At 42.9% G+C, this 19,437-nt stretch overlaps 1 protein-coding gene across 1 annotated transcript; it reads left to right on the top strand.

Moving 5' to 3' along the window:
- Positions 1-373: 373 nt before the first annotated feature.
- Positions 374-8,752, top strand: LOC310801365 (B-cell receptor CD22-like; the record flags this gene model as incomplete). The annotated part of the gene is made up of 11 exons (XM_083665359.1): positions 374-428; positions 1,347-1,559; positions 2,326-2,457; positions 3,388-3,657; positions 4,265-4,534; positions 4,925-5,200; positions 5,515-5,787; positions 6,453-6,540; positions 6,719-6,749; positions 6,943-7,265; positions 7,423-8,752. 11 exons carry the CDS (start codon positions 374-376, stop codon positions 7,487-7,489), a joined length of 1,998 nt encoding a protein of 665 aa, XP_083521485.1. The 3' UTR covers positions 7,490-8,752.
- Between the last annotated feature and the right edge of the window lie 10,685 nt (positions 8,753-19,437).

Genomic DNA, 19,437 nt, shown 5'->3' with positions numbered 1-19,437 from the left:
ATGGTTATAGGATGGTTGTGTTATGGTTGTGTGATGGTTGTGTTATGATGGTTATAGGATAGTTGTGTTATGGTTGTATGATGGTTGTGTGATGGTTACATGCTGGTTATATGATGGTTGTGTGATGGTTGTGTGATGGTTGTGTGATGGTTGTGTGATGGTAGTGTGATGGTTGTGTGATGGTTGGTTGATGGTTGTGTGATGGTTGGTTGATGGTTGGTTGATGGTTGTGTGATGGTTGTGTGATGGTTGGTTGATGGTTGTGTGATGGTTGGTTGATGGTTGCCCTTGCTATTGCCTGTCTGAAGCAGAGTGATTCCCTCCCCAGAAGAGACAGGTGGTGTTGTGATTGGAGGTGTTGCAGTTTGGCACCATGTGGCTGTTGAGAACAACCAGTGTGATTCTGGTGATGAGTCTCACGTTGACAGGTGAGTAGAACACTGTTTCCTTTTGTATCAGAGTTACAGTGTAAGTAATGGGACAGTGCCCTGTGTAAGTAACGGGACAGTGCTCTGTGTAAGTAATGGGACAGTGCCCTGTGTAAGTAATGGGACAGTGCCCTGGGTAAGTAATGGGACTGGATAAGTAATGGGACAGTGCCCTGTGTGAGTAATGGGACAGTGCCCTGGGTAAGTAATGGGACTGGGTAAGTAATTGGACAGTGCCCTGTGTAAGTAATGGGACAGTGCCCTGTGTAAGTAATGGGACAGTGCCCTGGGTAAGTAATGGGACTGGGTAAGTAATGGGACAGTGCCCTGTGTAAGTAACGGGACAGTGCCTGGGTAAGTAATGGGACTGGGTAAGTAATGGGACAGTGCCCAGCGTAAGTAATGGGACAGTGACAGTTTTTTTTCTTCTTTCGGGTCTACACGCCAAAAGTTTGGATTCGAAATCAAATAATTACAATCAGGTTAAAGTAGAGATTCTCTGGTTTTATTTGATGGTATTTGTGTACAGTACATAGAAAATCATTTGCATGCAATAACTGCCTGAAGTCTGCGACCCATTGACCCACCAGATGCTGGGGGTCTTCTCTGGGGGTCTTCTCTGGGGGTCTTCTCTGGGGTGATGCTCTGCAAGGCCTGCAGCCATCTTCACTTGTTGTTTGTTTGTCTATCCTGTTAATAAAAACATTTTAAAAAATCCTTCTTCTAGCATTGTGACTGCCTACGGCCCCTGGTCTGAGCATTGATTATTTTATCTTATGATGACTGATGAATAGATGATTCACTTTGGATAAGGGCGTCTGATAAATGCCATAAATGGAAATGGAAATGCGATGTATGTACAGTACTGTAGTGTTGATCAGTGTGATGATGTCACATCTTCATGTTGTCTCTTTTCAGGTGTTTGGGGACGTCCCTGGGAGGTGACTGTTACCAACCTGTCTCCATGTGCCGTGAGAGGGTCATCAGTGGAGTTCAGGTGCTGGTATGACTACCCCTCAGGTTACACTGTCACCAAGACCACCTGGATCAGGAAGAGAGCGTGGTCCTGGCAGTGGGAGGAGCTCCCATACCAAGACCATGTAGAATACCTCGGCAACAAAGAACACGACTGTAGCCTGAGAATTAATAACCTTCAACAGAGTCATCAGACTGATTACTACTTCAGATTTGAGGCAACTAGAAGAACTCATGGAAGAACTGATGGATGGAGCAGCACAGTGTCTCTGTCTCTGTCTCTGACAGGTAGTTTCAACACTAAATGTGAATTAACATTTATAGAAAACATCAACAGTTTTACTGATACCTGCCTGTCTGTCTGTCTGTCTGTCTGTCTGTCTGTCTGTCTGTCTGTCTGTCTGTCTGTCTGTCTGTCTGTCTCTCTCTGCCTGCTTGCTTGCCTGCCTGCCTGCCTGCCTGCCTGCCTGCCTGTCTGCCTGCCTACCTGCCTGCCTGCCTGCCTGCCTGTCAATTCAATTCAAATGCTTTATTGGCATGACTGTTGAAACAAGAACAATATTGCCAAAGCGACATACAGCAAAATACAACAGATATGGTCATGAAATAAACACATGTAATCAAAACATCCAGAATGTTATCAATGATGTAAATCAAACACATTTGGAATTTCTTTCTCTCTCTCTCTCTCTCTCTCTCTCTCTCCTTCTCTCTCTCTCTCTCTCTCCCTCTGTCTCTCTCTCCCTCTCTCTCTCTCTCTCTCTCTCTCTGTCTCTCTCTCTCTCCCTCTCTCTCTCTCTCTCTCTCTCCTCTTGTCCAGGGCTGACAGCCAGAGTTAACCCCTCCACTGTAAGAGAGGGAGAGAAGGTGACTCTAAGCTGTTACACCCCCACTTGTAGACTGAGTGACCCTCCTACTGTAGTCTGGACCAGGGATGGACAACCAGCACCGAACACAGAGTTCCAGGCCAGAGTTCAGGACGCTGGCAGCTACACATGTGCTGTTCCAGACCAGGAGAACACATCCTCTAAACCAGTGACTCTAACTGTCCAGTGTAAGTCATCTCTCTAACATGATGACATCACTGTACGTAGCTGATCAGTATATGAGAGGTTTGGGTCCTGCAGCAAAGATGTGTCTCCTGAAGTGTGTAGGGCTCATTCTTCATCGTTCTGCTCACAGAGTTGAAGAAAAGGTCTCTCATGAGTTTGTGTTCCAAAGTTACTGTATAGGGGGGATTATCAGGGGAAGTTGACAAATTGTTGTGAAAAAGGTTTGGTTGCTGTGAGCGTTGGTGTGAAGGTCAGGTTGTAATAATAAGTTGTCTTCCCCCGTGTCTCTATCAGGGCGTAGCAACATGCTAGCTCTGTGGCTCGGCTGATGGGGAAGTTAAACTACATAGGAAGCCGGTTCTCACAGATGGTGTGAGATGGATAGGAAATAACTCTGTTTACTGGACGTTATTCATGACGCTAGCGGAATGCAAAGCAGTTCTGAGAACAAGTATGACAGCATATCAAATATAGAGTTTATTAACTAGCATCACTAACATTAAGGAAGACAGCTCAGTCCTGGAGTTTGGCCATTCTGACCAGGTGACTTGGTAACCCAATGTGTGGAGCTGGAGACCCTGGAACATGTCATAGCTAACTAGTGTGTTTAGTGTGCTTTCGAGTATAGCGCACGCACACACACACACACCACACACACACACACACACACACACACACACACACACACACACACACACACACACACACACACACACACACACACACACACACACACACACACACACACTCCTGGGTCCCTACACCTCACAATGACATAAAACAGATTTAGCACACTATTGCCAACTGTGAAACAGAGTATCATGTCTACCCTTATAACATCAGGAACAGTAACATTACTACAGTAACAGTAACTTTACTACAGTAACAGTCACTTTACTACACTAACAGCACCATGACTCCCTCTCTTCCAGATGGTCCAGAGAACGTCAGGTTGTCAGTCAGTCCAGCAGGTGGTGTTGTTCAGGGCAGCTCCGTCACTCTCACCTGCAGCAGTGATGCTCACCCACCTGTGAGGAGCTACATCCTGTATAAGGAGAAGGAAGGAGGAGGCTCTACTGTGGCACAGAGCCAGAGTCACACCATCTCCAACGTTCAGCCCAGACACAGTGGACGGTACTACTGCCAGGCCACCAATGACATCAGAACAGGCACATCTACTGCAACTACCCTCAATGTTCAGTGTGAGTATTATTGATTATTCCCGCTGGGACTGAAATGTAGGCACTCACTGCAATGTAAGTCGCTTTGGATAAAAGTGTCAGCTAAATGGCATATATTATTGACAGTTTTAACTGAACCTCAGCATGAATGAACCAGATAACTGTGACTGTTGGACATCTGGAGTCACATTGTGCTGTTATTACGGTCTAATAGTTAGTACGGTTTAATATTATTCAGCCAATTTATTATCTGAGACAAATTATCCTTCTAAAGTCTCTGTGACACTGTATCTGTGTTCAGAGCACCTTGAGGTTTGGTGTAGTTTAAGAAAAAAGTCCAAAGTGCATTTTTGTTGGAAGATGATCAGATGTAGAAATGTGTCAGCAGTTGGCCTCATGTCGGTGTCCATGGTAACAGATCAGCATTCTTCATGTCTCTATCTGGGAGAGGCAGTGTGTTAGCACTGTGGTGACTGTTAGGGGAAGTTGAACACAGTATTTGTCGAAAGTGCATTGAAACATCGCTGTTCACTTTATAGAGAAAAAGACAGTTTCAGAGGAACTGAAAATAAAACAAAATAACAGCTACTTTTTTACAGTAACAGTACACTGACTCCCTCTCTTCCAGATGGTCCAGAGAACGTCAGGTTGTCAGTCAGTCCAGCAGGTGGTGTTGTTCAGGGCAGCTCCGTCACTCTCACCTGCAGCAGTGATATTAACCCACCTGTGAGGAGCTACATCCTGTATAAGGAGAAGGAAGGAGGAGGCTCTACTGTGGCACAGGGCCAGAGTCACACCATCTCCAACGTTCAGCCCAGACACAGTGGACGGTACTACTGCCAGGCCACCAATGACATCAGCACAGGCAGATCTACTACAACTACCCTCAATGTTCAGTGTGAGTATTCTTGACAGTTTTAACTGAACCTCAGCATTAATGAACAGGATAAGCAGTAACTATGAAGGACAGCTGTCACATTGTGATGCATGAAGGTGTTTGACGGTTGTCTAACCCTGATGTCTAACCCTACACCATCACTGCATATCACACCTCTCAATCACTAGGACACCACAGTCTCCTCTTGGTATCGTGTTGACAGATCTCTCTGAAACAGTTTCTCAAAAGAAAAACCAGCTGGAGTCACATTGTGGTGTTAGTGAGGTCTTTAATGGACATCTTGTTGAGGCTGTGTAAAGAACATTATTATTATAAGCAACAGTTCAATAAATTATTATTATAAGCAATGAGTCTCTGTGATGTGATTGGATAATTTCTGTTATTTCTCAGACCCTCCTGAGGACATCTCAGTATCGCCCCTTCCTATTGGTCCGGTAGTAGCAGGCAGCTCTGTGACTCTGACCTGCAGCAGTAGAGCTAACCCTGCAGTAGAGAGCTACACCTGGTACAGAGTCAACGGGACCAGGACCAGGACCAACCCTGTGGTACCAGGGGCTCAGCTGGTCCTGGAGGACGTCTCTCCTCAACACTCTGGCCAGTACGTCTGTGAGGCTCGGAACAAACACGGATCCCTCAACTCATCTCTCCTGACTCTGGATGTCCAGTGTGAGTTCACTAGGCTTGTTTTGTGGTGCAGATATGTAGTTGTGCTAACGTTGGGTGGTGAAGCAAGAGGTTCGTTATCTTCTAGATATCTCAATGTCTTTCATCCTCAGTGTGTTTGTGAGACCGTAGCTGACATGACTGTTAACGGAGGTATGATAGAATATGACGGTGCAGTTTCCTCTTGTGATCTTGTTGCTCAGCCACGCTCTGAAACTTCTCAACCAAGACATTTCCAGGTGACAAAGAGGTTAACTAGTCTTCCTATACAATGTGATGGTTCTTATGACGTGTCATCTGTTTCCTGTTTCCTGTAGACGTCCCAGCGAGGGTCTCTGTGGAGGTCAGTCACCCTGGTGCCCTGGCAGAGGGCAGCAATGTCATCCTGACCTGCAGTTGCCATGCCAACCCTGCAGTAGAGAGATACACCTGGTTCAGGACGAGGGGAGGAGCCAACACCTCAGAGGCGGGGCTAGGACAGGTGCTGAGGCTGACCTCTCTAAGCCACGCCCACACTGGACAGTACTTCTGTGAGGCCAGAAACTCAGTGGGGGCGAGCAGCTCTACTGGGGTGTCTGTGGACATGCAGGGTGAGTATGGAGAGAAATACAAACTACTGTTCAGCTCCTTCCTGATCTATAGTGTAATACAGCTAGTGTCCTCTACCTGTATGTACATGTATACGTTCTGTTTCTATCCCTTTGAAACTGAGTGTGTTTAAAATAGAACAAAAATTAAAACATTATCTTATCTCCTGTCCTCCTCTCTTGAACAACACACAGATAGGGACGTAGACTTGAGTATCCTCCACTGATGTCTTTTATTTATCAGTGACCAGCCTCCTCTCTGGGTTTATCAGTGACCAGCCTCCTCTCTGTGTTTATCAGTGACCAGCCTCCTCTCTGTGTTTATCAGTGCCCAGCCTCCTCTCTGTGTTTATCAGTGACCAGCCTCCTCTCTGTGTTTATCAGTGCCCAGCCTCCTCTCTGTGTTTATCAGTGACCAGCCTCCTCTCTGTGTTTATCAGTGACCAGCCTCCTCTCTGTGTTTATCAGTGACCAGCCTCCTCTCTGTGTTTATCAGTGACCAGCCTCCTCTCTGTGTTTATCAGTGACCAGCCTCCTCTCTGTGTTTATCAGTGACCAGCCTCCTCTCTGTGTTTATCAGTGACCAGCCTCCTCTCTGTGTTTATCAGTGACCAGCCTCCTCTCTGTGTTTATCAGTGACCAGCCTCCTCTCTGTGTGTGTTTATCAGTGCCCATCCTCCTCTATGTTGATGTTGGTGTGGGAGTAACAGCCCCCCTGGTGATCATCACACTCCTCCTGCTGTTCCTTTGGCTCAGGTACGTCTCTGGTACATTATACAGTATGTAGAACTCTCTGTTCATTATCAGTTTGAATGCTAATGTGTTTTCTCCATTAGTGAGCGTCCATTGGGTTAAATCAGTAGATGACTCACATCCCTCTAGGCTTCTGTAAGATATGTTTTCTTCTTCATTGTCTGTTGTTTTGTTTTGACAGGAAGAGACAGAAGACTTTTGAGAACAAACAGGTGAGCAGAGCTCAGAGAGTTCACTCAGAACATTCACCCAGCACTTTCAGCTGATGACCATTCTGGAAGGTCATAAACTAACCATACACTGACATAGTTTAACTGGTGGACTGAGAGGCAGTGAGATATCAACACTATCACAGCAGTCTCAACATCTCTGTCCTGTTTGACTGTGTCTGTTACCATTTTCCAGGAGGGTAGAAGCCAGGTGTACGGTGATGTCACAGGGCGGGGCAGGGCCACCTCATCCAGACAGGAAACCAGGGTGATGAAACAGGAAGAAAATCTCTATGACAATATTCAAGCCCCTCCCCCCCACCAGGAGGATATTACTCTGTACTCCACCGTCCAACCGTCACGTCCAGCAACCAATCAGAACTCCCGCAATACAGCCCGACCCTCCAGGCCTGTAGATGGCGATGAAGTCCTGTACTCTACAGTTAAACACCCACAGTCCAAAGAAGAGAACCTCCAGTACGCCAGTGTACACTTCACCAAGCCCAGTACTGCAGACAGGTATGCCTATCTGTCTGTCTGTCTGTCTGTCTGTCTGTCTGTCTGTTTGTGTCCATCTGTCTGTCTATTTGTCAAAGTACAGACAACATTTGCATTATAGTTCTGCACTTTACACATTAGAGTCACGCCACAACAACTACCTGCTTTCTTTCCACAGGTCAGTGAAAAGCCCAGAGGAGGATGACTCAGTACTCTACTCCACTGTTGTCAAACCTCAAGCCTGAACATACTGCCACCTAGTGTTGAATCAGCTGCAGCACACGTGTCCTTGTTATAGTACCTACCTACATAGCACCATATCTTATACAGGACTATGTACCTATGTAAAATATGGATATATAATCTGATTGTTGTTATATACAGTATGTGTACACAACCCTCTGGCAGACTCTCTAGCAGAGCTGTTTAGGCCCCTCACACCAGTGTACTCTGCTCTGAGCAGGCAATCAAGTTACAACTCTGATGTGTAATGTTAGAATCTAAGTCTATCTAGTTGACCTCTGGTACATCTGTGTGTAATGTTAGGATCTAAGTCTATCTAGTTGACCTCTGGTACATCTGTGTGTAATGTTAGAATCTAAGTCTATCTAGTTGACCTCTGGTACATCTGTGTGTAATGTTAGGATCTAAGTCTATCTAGTTGACCTGTGGTACATCTGTGTGTAATGTTAGGATCTAAGTCTATCTAGTTGACCTGTGGTACATCTGTGTGTAATGTTAGAATCTAAGTCTATCTAGTTGACCTCTGGTACATCTGTGTGTAATGTTAGGATCTAAGTCTATCTAGTTGACCTGTGGTACATCTGTGTGTAATGTTAGAATCTAAGTCTATCTAGTTGACCTCTAGGGCCAATTGCATAAACATAGACTTAATTTCACCTGTTGCATAAAAGTGACACACTTGGCGAACCTAAGTCCTACTGAAGTACTGCTTACCTAGGAAGAAAACAAATGGTGAATGAGTGAATTAGTGTGAGCAATTGAACATTTCGTAAGTATGCAACTACAATAAAATAGAGCACGGGAGCTGGCAAATCTTTTCATGAAAGTGTAAATATATGAAATATTAGGTTAGCTAGCTATTTTGTTATGAACTGCATTACCCAGGTACTGCTTATGGATCTATGATCAATTTTTTTAAAATGCACCTTTTTTTAAACCAGAATTCGTCAGACGTTTTCTTTGAACTTTTGTACAGTATAGTAACTTGGATTGTCAAGCTTATAGTTAGAGGTTGTACTTTCACAAAGCATGTTTGATATAATGAAAAGCATCTGATTTATTAGCTATTGTAATATTGCTTCATGCCTCCAAAAATGTCTCCAGCTATGATTACACACACAGCAGTTTATGATGTCACACGTTCATCACATAAGGCCTTGATATTTCACTGTTGCAGTACAGAAACTAAGGATATGTTAACATCATTTGTTCTGATTGAAGCCTGTCAATATAAACATCAATGAATGTCCTTGATGGTTCCTGTGTACTTCTCATACTTCAATAAATGACCGAATTAATGCAGAACTTTCAGTGTGTGTTTGTCAGAAAAAAATATGTACTTTCACAATGTATATGAAAATGTACTGTTCTGTGTACAATATTGAGTCCTAGTCAATGACTTTTAACCTCTCGGACATTAATCATCTCCTAAATCCACAGCACACACAAATGACAAAGAGGATATCAGTGTCATAATGTATCTTTTGGCAAAATGCAAAATCTTGTACTTTTGAATACCAAACTCCAATTTTGTCTATGTAGTTGCATAGGGGGACTGGAAAATAAAGCAAATGTTCATTGGTCACTACTGTGAATGCAAATGAGGTTCTGGTTGATGACAGACATTTGTTTTGAGAGAGATGTGACACACAGGTGTGCTGGAGTGTATTCAGGAGGGGGAAACGTTGGTCGTCACAGAGAAAAGGGTTTGTATAGATCCAACAAGATCCCTTATTCTACGTGGCAGTTAGCCATATGTCTTCTACACAATATATTTCTATGCTGTGTTGCAAAAGGATGAATACAGCAGGTCAGAGTTCACACATCAACTTTACAAGAGAGAGGATTACTAGGATGGATTACATATTGTTATGAAACTTCTTAACTTTTAATAACTCAAAGAGAATGGGAGGCTGTCAACTATTTACTGTGACTTAAGAAGTTAGCCTCCAACTGTAGCTTTCTTACCTAGACAAGCTCAGCATAACCGAAGGGCCTGTGTAAGTTGTACAGGAAAGGTCCTTTGGTCACGCCTTCTATAGAACATACACATATAATGCATTATAACTTATTATGAGAATGTATGAAGCCTTATAATGTCTTTATAATGTCATGACTTTACGAAGGCCTTTCATTATTTGAAAGATAGGTCACATTAAGGTCATCGGAAACTCCTCTCCTGCATTTGTTTACAGGCTTTGGGATACATGCAGTGTATGAGTTATTTTTCAACTTTTGCATATCACTGATACCTGTGAGGAGCTGTATTTGCTTGCATCATGATGTAATGACACAGGTGTGCAGACCTGGTGGGTTTAGACATCTAAAGCACATTTCAGCTCCATAAACGCTCACACAACCCTGTCTGCCAGACCAGAAGGAGCACCATCAATCCAGGTAGGATTGTATGACTTTAACAGATTCACTCTGTTTTATTCAGTTTAAATGTCAGTGCTAATACCTGATGTTGAGAGGATTCATACTGAGTTGGATTTCAAAAATAATGTGTGATGTCCGTATTGTGTTTAATATGATATACAAAGAAAACACGTAAATGTACACAAACATATGAATGAATTGAAATGACTGAGTTTATGTAGAGATGAAGTTTTGAGAATATGTTTTAAATTCAGTCCAATAATGTATTTAATTTAATTTGTTGAATGTATCAATCTAATTCATCCCTTGCTTTTCAACTCGTCCACATTATTGTGGAAATGACTGCTTGATTCAGAGTGACTAGTGAGAGGTAGTGACTCTGTATCGATCTTCCGCCGTAGATTGAAGACCCGTCTCTTCAGGCTACATCTTAACTGTCCCTCCGAAAGACCTCTTCAAGTTTCTCTCCTGTAAATACATTTAAAAAAATAATAATAATCTTCCTTTCTTCAAGCACTGTGACTGCCAATGGCCCCTGGTCCGAGCATAGATTCATTTTTCTTAGGATGACTGATGGATAGATGATTTATTTACTTAGTCAAATGTGTTTATTGTAAGTCGCTTTGGATAAAGGCGTCTGCTAAATGCCAAAAATATAAATGTAATGTAAATGAGTGCTTTGGAGTCCAAGAGAAGGCTTCATCTCCGTCTGTGAACCCACCCCTGGGAGTCCAAGAGAAGGCTTCATCTCCGTCTGTGAACCCCTGGGAGTCCAAGAGAAGGCTTCATCTCCGTCTGTGAACCCCTGGGAGTCCAAGAGAAGGCTTCATCTCCGTCTGTGAACCCCTGGGAGTCCAAGAGAAGGCTTCATCTCCGTCTGTGAACCCCTGGGAGTTACATTGATGGCAATCATCCTTGTTTCTTATCTCTCTTTTGTCTGTTTTTCTAATGTCCACAGAGACCTTTGATACGGTGAAAACTGAAGAGATGAACAGCTCCACCGCAAATGACTCCTCTGCTCTTTCCCTTGAGGATTTTGTTATTCTTTTTAAAGAATCTAATTTAATCATGATTGTTTCCAACACCATCAACCTGGTCCTGGGTCTCCCCACCAATGTCTACGTCCTGTGGCTGATCGTGACCGGAGCAGGAGGGTTGGTGGCTTCAGAGTTCTTCGCCCTCAACCTGGCCGTGACTGAGATCATCTACTGCCTGTCCATTTTACTGACATTACTCTGCTATTTAATTTCTAACAACATTCTTTGTATCGCTTCCAATTTTTGTGTAGGATTTGTTATCTTTGGTCGTCCCCTTTTCATGTGTAGTATCTGTGTGGAGCGCTACCTGGCGGTGGTCCACCCTGTGGTCTTCCTGAGGTACCGGCCCCTGAGGTTCAGGGTGGCCTGCTGTGGGCTGGTCTGGTTGATGGTGCTTGGGCTCTCTGCATCACGTGTGTTTATTACGTTCGAACATCGCAGTTATATTATCTTGGGTCAGTACCTGGTCTTGTTCTCTGTGAAGTTGTTCTGCTGCCTGTCGGTCCTCTGGACTCTGAGGCGCCCAGGGCCAGGGGAAGGGGAGAGGGAGAGAGAGGGGATGAACGATATGAAGTTGAGGGCTTTCAGGATCATTTTAGTGACCATGATGTCTATGTTGGTTGCTTACCTTCCCATGATACTAACAATGATTCTATTTTCTTACCTGGAATTTTTTAGATTTTATTTAGCTTTCAGCATCTCTGTGTTCATTCTTACGGTGACTGGGTTTGTTCAACCCCTCCTCTACCTGCGGAGGACTGGAAAACTGCCCTGTATCAGAGGGTTCTGAGAGACAACTCTGCTACACTCTTAGAGAAAAGGGTTCCAAAAGGCTTCTTCACTTGTCCCTGTAGGGGGAGCCTTTGAAGAACCCTTTTGGGTTCCATGTAGAATTCTTTGGGTTCCATATAGAACCCCTCAGTGGAAAGGGCTTAACATGGAACTCAAAAGGGTTCTACATGACATGGTAACAATAAGGGTTCTCCTACAGGGACAAATGAAGAACCCTTTTTTGTTACTAACTAGAAACTATAACCTTTTTCTAAGAGTGTATGTTTTTATGCTAGGCTTTAAAGTCACACAAATATTTTGTCATTTTATGATTTTTTTTCATTTTATGTTGTCATTTTCACTGTGCGAGTGTGAGGGTAGTTCCATTATGAATATGGTTTCTGGATCAATAACTATGGATCATGTTTCTACGTGAGGTTAGTCATTGGCGTTGACTAAGGATATGTAAGCATGTTGTCTTTTTCCCAACATGTTTGATTGTGGTTTTCTTGTGTTATTTATTCTATATACTTATTATTATCTTCATTATTTATTGTAGTTCTCTTGAAACTTTGGACAGTCAAGCTTCTGGTTGGAGATTTTACTGCAAAGCATATTCTATATGATGAACAGCATCTGATTCATTAGCTATTGTAATATTGCTTCATGCCTCCAAAAATGACAGTGTCTCCAGCTATGATTACACACACAGCGGTTTATGATGTCACACGTTCATCACATAAGGCATTGATATTTCACTGTTGCAGTACAGAAACTAAGGATATGTTAACATCATTTGTTCTGATTGAAGCCTGTCAATATAAACATCAATAAATGTCCTTGATGGTTCCTGTGTACTTCTCATACTTCAATAAATGACCAAATTAATGCTGAACTTTCAGTGTGCATTTGTCAGAAAACAAACATGTACTTTTACTATATATATATATATATATATATATATATATATATATATATATATATATATATATATATATATACAGTGGGGGAAATAATTATTTGATCCCCTGCTGATTTTGTTAGTTTGCCCGATTACAAAGAAATGAGCGGTCTATAATTGTTATGGTACTTTTAGTTGAACAAATAGAGACAGAATATCAACAAAGAAGTCCAAAAAAACACATTATATAAAGTTAGAAAATTAATTTGCATTTGATCGAAGGAAATAAGTATTTGATCCCCTACAAACCAGCAAGAATTCTGGCTCATACAGACCGGTTATATGCCCATGAGGCACACAGATTAGTCCTGTCACTTTAGGAAAAGTACTCCTAATCTCTGCTTGTTATGGGTATAAAAGACACCTGTCAATAGAATCAATCTCTTCCATTCCAACCTCTCCACCACCATGGGCAAGACCAAAGAACATTCAAAGGACATCAGGGTAAGAGTTGTAGACCTGCACAAGGCTGGAATGGGCTACAAGACCATCAGCAAGAAGCTTGGTGAGAAGGAGACAACTGTTGGTGCAATTATTAGAAAATGGAAGAAATACAAAATAACCATCAATCGCCCTCGGCCTGGAGCTCCATGCAAGATCTTGCCTCGTGGGGTAAGGATGATCATTGGCATAAATTCGACTCTTCGTGTTTGGAGGGAGAGAAATGCTGAATGCTACAATCCCAAGAACACCATCCCCACCGTCAAACACGGAGGTGGAAACATTATGCTTTGGGGTTGTTTCTCTGCTAAGGGTACAGGACGACTTCACTGCATTGAGGGGCCAATGGACGGGGCCATGTACCATAAGATCTTGGACGAGAACCTCCTTCCCTCAGCCAGAGCACTGAGGATGGGTCGTGGATGGGTCTTCCAGCATGACAATGACCCAAAACATACAGCCAAGGCAACAAAGGAGTGGCTCAAGAAGAAGCACACTAAGGTCATGGAGTGGCCTAGCTAGTCTCCAGACCTTAATCCTATCGAAAATTTGTGGAGGGAGCTGAAGCTTCGAGTTGCCAAGCAAAAGCCTTGAAACCTTCAGGATTTGGAGAGGATCTGTAAAGAGGAGTGGACCAAAATCCCTCCTGAGATGTGTGCAAACCTGGTGACCAACTATAAGAAACGTCTGACTTCTGTGCTTGCCAGCAAGGGTTTCTCCACCAAGTACTAAGTCATGTTTTGCTTGGGGATCAAATACTTATTTCCTTCGATCAAATGCAAATGAATTTATAACTTTATATAATGTGTTTTTTCTGGACTTCTTTGTTGATATTCTGTCTCTATTTGTTAAAATAAAAGTACCATAAAAATTATAGACCGCTCATTTCTTTGTAATCGGGCAAACTAACAAAATCAGCAGGGGATCAAATAATTATTTCCCCCACTGTATATATATATATATATATATATATATATTACTACTACTGAATGATAATCATGGTGGAGACCAGAAAGTAGCCTATAGTGTATAGGCTACTGTACCAGTCCTGTAGGACCTCGCTTCTCCAGCAGACTGAGCAGACTTCTCTCCTGGAGGCAGACTGAGCAGACTTCTCTCCTGGAGGCAGACTGAGCAGACTTCTCTCCTGGAGGTCTTTGACAAGGTCTGGCTGTGGTGTCCATGGTGTCAATGTGAGGTCATAACCGTCATGAAGCTGATTGTGGTCTACTCAGTGTGCGCTCAAGCGGGGATGGATGGGGCTCCTGTCCAATGGCAGCCGGAAAAGGAGGTGACAACGGGCCAATGAGCTCGTCCATACAAAGCCCCATACAAAGCCCCGCCCTAATTTTTTTTAGATTATTCAATTCAATTCAAAGGGCTTTATTGGCATGGGAAAGATTGCCAAAGCAAGTGAAGTTACAAGTAAAATGTAACAGTAAACATTACACACAGGAGTTTCAAAAGAAGAGTAAACGTAAAGCAATGTAAACATGTTGCCATTTCCTACCTATACCCCGACTGTAATGGAAGGAACATGGCGCCATGGCAACCACGCAAACCGATCGACGAGTCTCCTCAAACTAAATGTTGCACAAACAAGCTTTCCTACTTACGATGTGTCAAAGGCGCCTAGAAAACCGCCTACAAAGGAACACAGCGCATGAGTTGAAAGGCGATAGGACGCACAGTGGGTGCCGGTGGTGCTGAACGGACAGCGCCGCTAAGGTATCGCCTATATGTCCGATGGGCCGTGGTGGTGACAGGACAGCTCCGTAGGTCGTAGAGACTGGTTCATGACAAGGCTTACCTTTTCACATGAACACCGACTATGGTTCCAAAGGCAGCCGTGTGCGCTGAACCACGACACTACCTCGTCTATATGTTGGTATTGATAAACAGTCTGCATGTCATGCTGTCGCGCCTGGCCTCCAACTATATGAACATCTTCCACGATCACAAAACACGACCGCTGGCGCGCTGCTTGACCGCACACTGAGTGGACCGCAGTCACCTTCATGACCGTTATGACCTCACACTGACACCATGGACACCACAGCCAGACCTTCTCAAAGACACTCGGAGCCTCCAGGAGAGAAGTCTGCTCAGTCTGCCTCCAGGAGAGAAGTCTGCTCAGTCTGCCTCCAGGAGAGAAGTCTGCTCAGTCTGCTGGAGAAGCGAGGTCCTACAGGACTGGTACAGATCATTCCCTCGGGAGGTGCGGACGGCCTGCAGGTGAGGCAACACCACTATAGGCTACTTTCCGGTCTCCACCGTCATTATCATTTAGTAGTAGGCCTTGGCTACGATGAAGACAATATTTCTCATTTGTTTGAACAAAATAAACGAAAAGCAGAACTAACCCTAACCTTATACAAGCTAAGCATTGTTAATAACAAACCGACCTGTTTAGTTTGTCAATTCGTTTTTCAATTTCTTTCAGAGCTCTCTCAAAAATTTGATTGTAATATTTTCATTTGAAAATGTGAGTAGCTGAATATTAGAATGTATAGGATCCAGGCTATTCTTTTTGAATTCTTTGAAAGTATTTATAAATACATCCGTTTACATCTCTACTCCTTCATGTAAACTCTATAACTAGGTATTTGTAGGATGACACCTTTTCAACAGATGTGCGAGACATGGTGAAGGTCATGAATTTTGTTTTATTGTGCATTCAAGAGCAGTTTGAGACGTACAGGGAGGTGGATGATGCTGATATCTGATGTCATTTGTATTTGCTGTGGATTAAGGAGATGATTCTTGTACAGTGGATAGAAGTCACTTGGTTGGGACTGTCAATATTGTGTCAAAATGTACACAGAACAGTACATTCACACTCACTCACACACACACACACACACACACACACACACACACACACACACACACACACACACACACACACACACTGAAATGAAATACACACTGAAAGTTCTGCATTAATTTGGTCATTTATTGAAGTATGAGAAGTACACAGGAACCATCAAGCACATTTATTTATGTTTATATTGACAGGCTTCAATCAGAACAAATGATGTTAACATATCCTTAGTTTCTGTACTGCAACAGTGAAATATCAATGCCTTATGTGATGAACGTGTGACATCATAAACCGCTGTGTGTGTAATCATAGCTGGAGACACTGTCATTTTTGGAGGCATGAAGCAATATTACAATAGCTAATGAATCAGATGCTGTTCATCATATAGAATATGCTTTGCAGTAAAATCTCCAACCAGAAGCTTGACTGTCCAAAGTTTCAAGAGAACTACAATAAATAATGAAGATAATAATAAGTATATAGAATAAATAACACAAGAAAACCACAATCAAACATGTTGGGAAAAAGACAACATGCTTACATATCCTTAGTCAACGCCAATGACTAACCTCACGTAGAAACATGATCCATAGTTATTGATCCAGAAACCATATTCATAATGGAACTACCCTCACACTCGCACAGTGAAAATGACAACATAAAATGAAAAAAAATCATAAAATGACAAAATATTTGTGTGACTTTAAAGCCTAGCAATAAAAACATACACTCTTAGAAAAAGGTTCTAGTTTCTAGTTAGTAACAAAAAAGGGTTCTTCATTTGTCCCTGTAGGAGAACCCTTATTGTTACCATGTCATGTAGAACCCTTTTGAGTTCCATGTTAAGCCCTTTCCACTGAGGGGTTCTATATGGAACCCAAAGAATTCTACATGGAACCCAAAAGGGTTCTTCAAAGGCTCCCCCTACAGGGACAAGTGAAGAAGCCTTTTGGAACCCTTTTCTCTAAGAGTGTAGCAGAGTTGTCTCTCAGAACCCTCTGATACAGGGCAGTTTTCCAGTCCTCCGCAGGTAGAGGAGGGGTTGAACAAACCCAGTCACCGTAAGAATGAACACAGAGATGCTGAAAGCTAAATAAAATCTAAAAAATTCCAGGTAAGAAAATAGAATCATTGTTAGTATCATGGGAAGGTAAGTAACCAACATAGACATCATGGTCACTAAAATGATCCTGAAAGCCCTCAACTTCATATCGTTCATCCCCTCTCTCTCCCTCTCCCCTTCCCCTGGCCCTGGGCGCCTCAGAGTCCAGAGGACCGACAGGCAGCAGAACAACTTCACAGAGAACAAGACCAGGTACTGACCCAAGATAATATAACTGCGATGTTCGGACATAATAAACGCACATGATGCAGAGAGCCCAAGCACCATCAACCAGACCAGCCCACAGCAGGCCACCCTGAACCTCAGGGGCCGGTACCTCAGGAAGACCACAGGGTGGACCACCGCCAGGTAGCGCTCCACACAGATACTACACATGAAAAGGGGACGACCAAAGATAACAAATCCTACACAAAAATTGGAAGCGATACAAAGAATGTTGTTAGAAATTAAATAGCAGAGTAATGTCAGTAAAGTGGACAGGCAGTAGATGATCTCAGTCACGGCCAGGTTGAGGGCGAAGAACTCTGAAGCCACCAACCCTCCTGCTCCGGTCACGATCAGCCACAGGACGTAGACATTGGTGGGGAGACCCAGGACCAGGTTGATGGTGTTGGAAACAATCATGATTAAATTAGATTCTTTAAAAAGAATAACAAAATCCTCAAGGGAAAGAGCAGAGGAGTCATTTGCGGTGGAGCTGTTCATCTCTTCAGTTTTCACCGTATCAAAGGTCTCTGTGGACATTAGAAAAACAGACAAAAGAGAGATAAGAAACAAGGATGATTGCCATCAATGTAACTCCCAGGGGTTCACAGACGGAGATGAAGCCTTCTCTTGGACTCCCAGGGGTTCACAGACGGAGATGAAGCCTTCTCTTGGACTCCCAGGGGTTCACAGACGGAGATGAAGCCTTCTCTTGGACTCCCAGGGGTTCACAGACGGAGATGAAGCCTTCTCTTGGACTCCCAGGGGTTCACAGACGGAGATGAAGCCTTCTCTTGGACTCCCAGGGGTGGGTTCACAGACGGAGATGAAGCCTTCTCTTGGACTCCAAAGCACTCATTTACATTACATTTATATTTTTGGCATTTAGCAGACGCCTTTATCCAAAGCGACTTACAATAAACACATTTGACTAAGTAAATAAATCATCTATCCATCAGTCATCCTAAGAAAAATGAATCTATGCTCAGACCAGGGGCCATTGGCAGTCACAGTGCTTGAAGAAAGGAAGATTATTATTATTTTTCTAAATGTATTTACAGGAGAGAAACTTGAAGAGGTCTTTCGGAGGGACAGTTAAGATGTAGCCTGAAGAGACGGGTCTTCAATCTACGGCGGAAGATCGATAGAGAGTCACTACCTCTCACTAGTCACTCTGAATCAAGCAGTCATTTCCACAATAATGTGGACGAGTTGAAAAGCAAGGGATGAATTAGATTGATACATTCAACAAATTAAATTAAATACATTATTGGACTGAATTTAAAACATATTCTCAAAACTTCATCTCTACATAAACTCAGTCATTTCAATTCATTCATATGTTTGTGTACATTTACGTGTTTTCTTTGTATATCATATTAAACACAATACGGACATCACACATTATTTTTGAAATCCAACTCAGTATGAATCCTCTCAACATCAGGTATTAGCACTGACATTTAAACTGAATAAAACAGAGTGAATCTGTTAAAGTCATACAATCCTACCTGGATTGATGGTGCTCCTTCTGGTCTGGCAGACAGAGGGTTGTGTGAGCGTTTATGGAGCTGAAATGTGCTTTAGATGTCTAAACCCACCAGGTCTGCACACCTGTGTCATTACATCATGATGCAAGCAAATACAGCTCCTCACAGGTATCAGTGATATGCAAAAGTTGAAAAATAACTCATACACTGCATGTATCCCAAAGCCTGTAAACAAATGCAGGAGAGGAGTTTCCGATGACCTTAATGTGACCTATCTTTCAAATAATGAAAGGCCTTCGTAAAGTCATGACATTATAAAGACATTATAAGGCTTCATACATTCTCATAATAAGTTATAATGCATTATATGTGTATGTTCTATAGAAGGCGTGACCAAAGGACCTTTCCTGTACAACTTACACAGGCCCTTCGGTTATGCTGAGCTTGTCTAGGTAAGAAAGCTACAGTTGGAGGCTAACTTCTTAAGTCACAGTAAATAGTTGACAGCCTCCCATTCTCTTTGAGTTATTAAAAGTTAAGAAGTTTCATAACAATATATAATCCATCCTAGTAATCCTCTCTCTTGTGAAGTTGATGTGTGAACTCTGACCTGCTGTATTCATCCTTTTGCAACACAGCATAGAAATATATTGTGTAGAAGACATATGGCTAACTGCCACGTAGAATAAGGGATCTTGTTGGATCTATACAAACCCTTTT

This window comes from Argentina silus (genome assembly GCF_951799395.1).
Source record: "Argentina silus genome assembly, chromosome: 2".
NCBI lineage: Eukaryota > Metazoa > Chordata > Actinopteri > Argentiniformes > Argentinidae > Argentina > Argentina silus.
The sequence above is the reverse complement of the archived record's forward strand: the minus strand, read 5'-3'. Positions and strand labels throughout refer to the sequence as shown.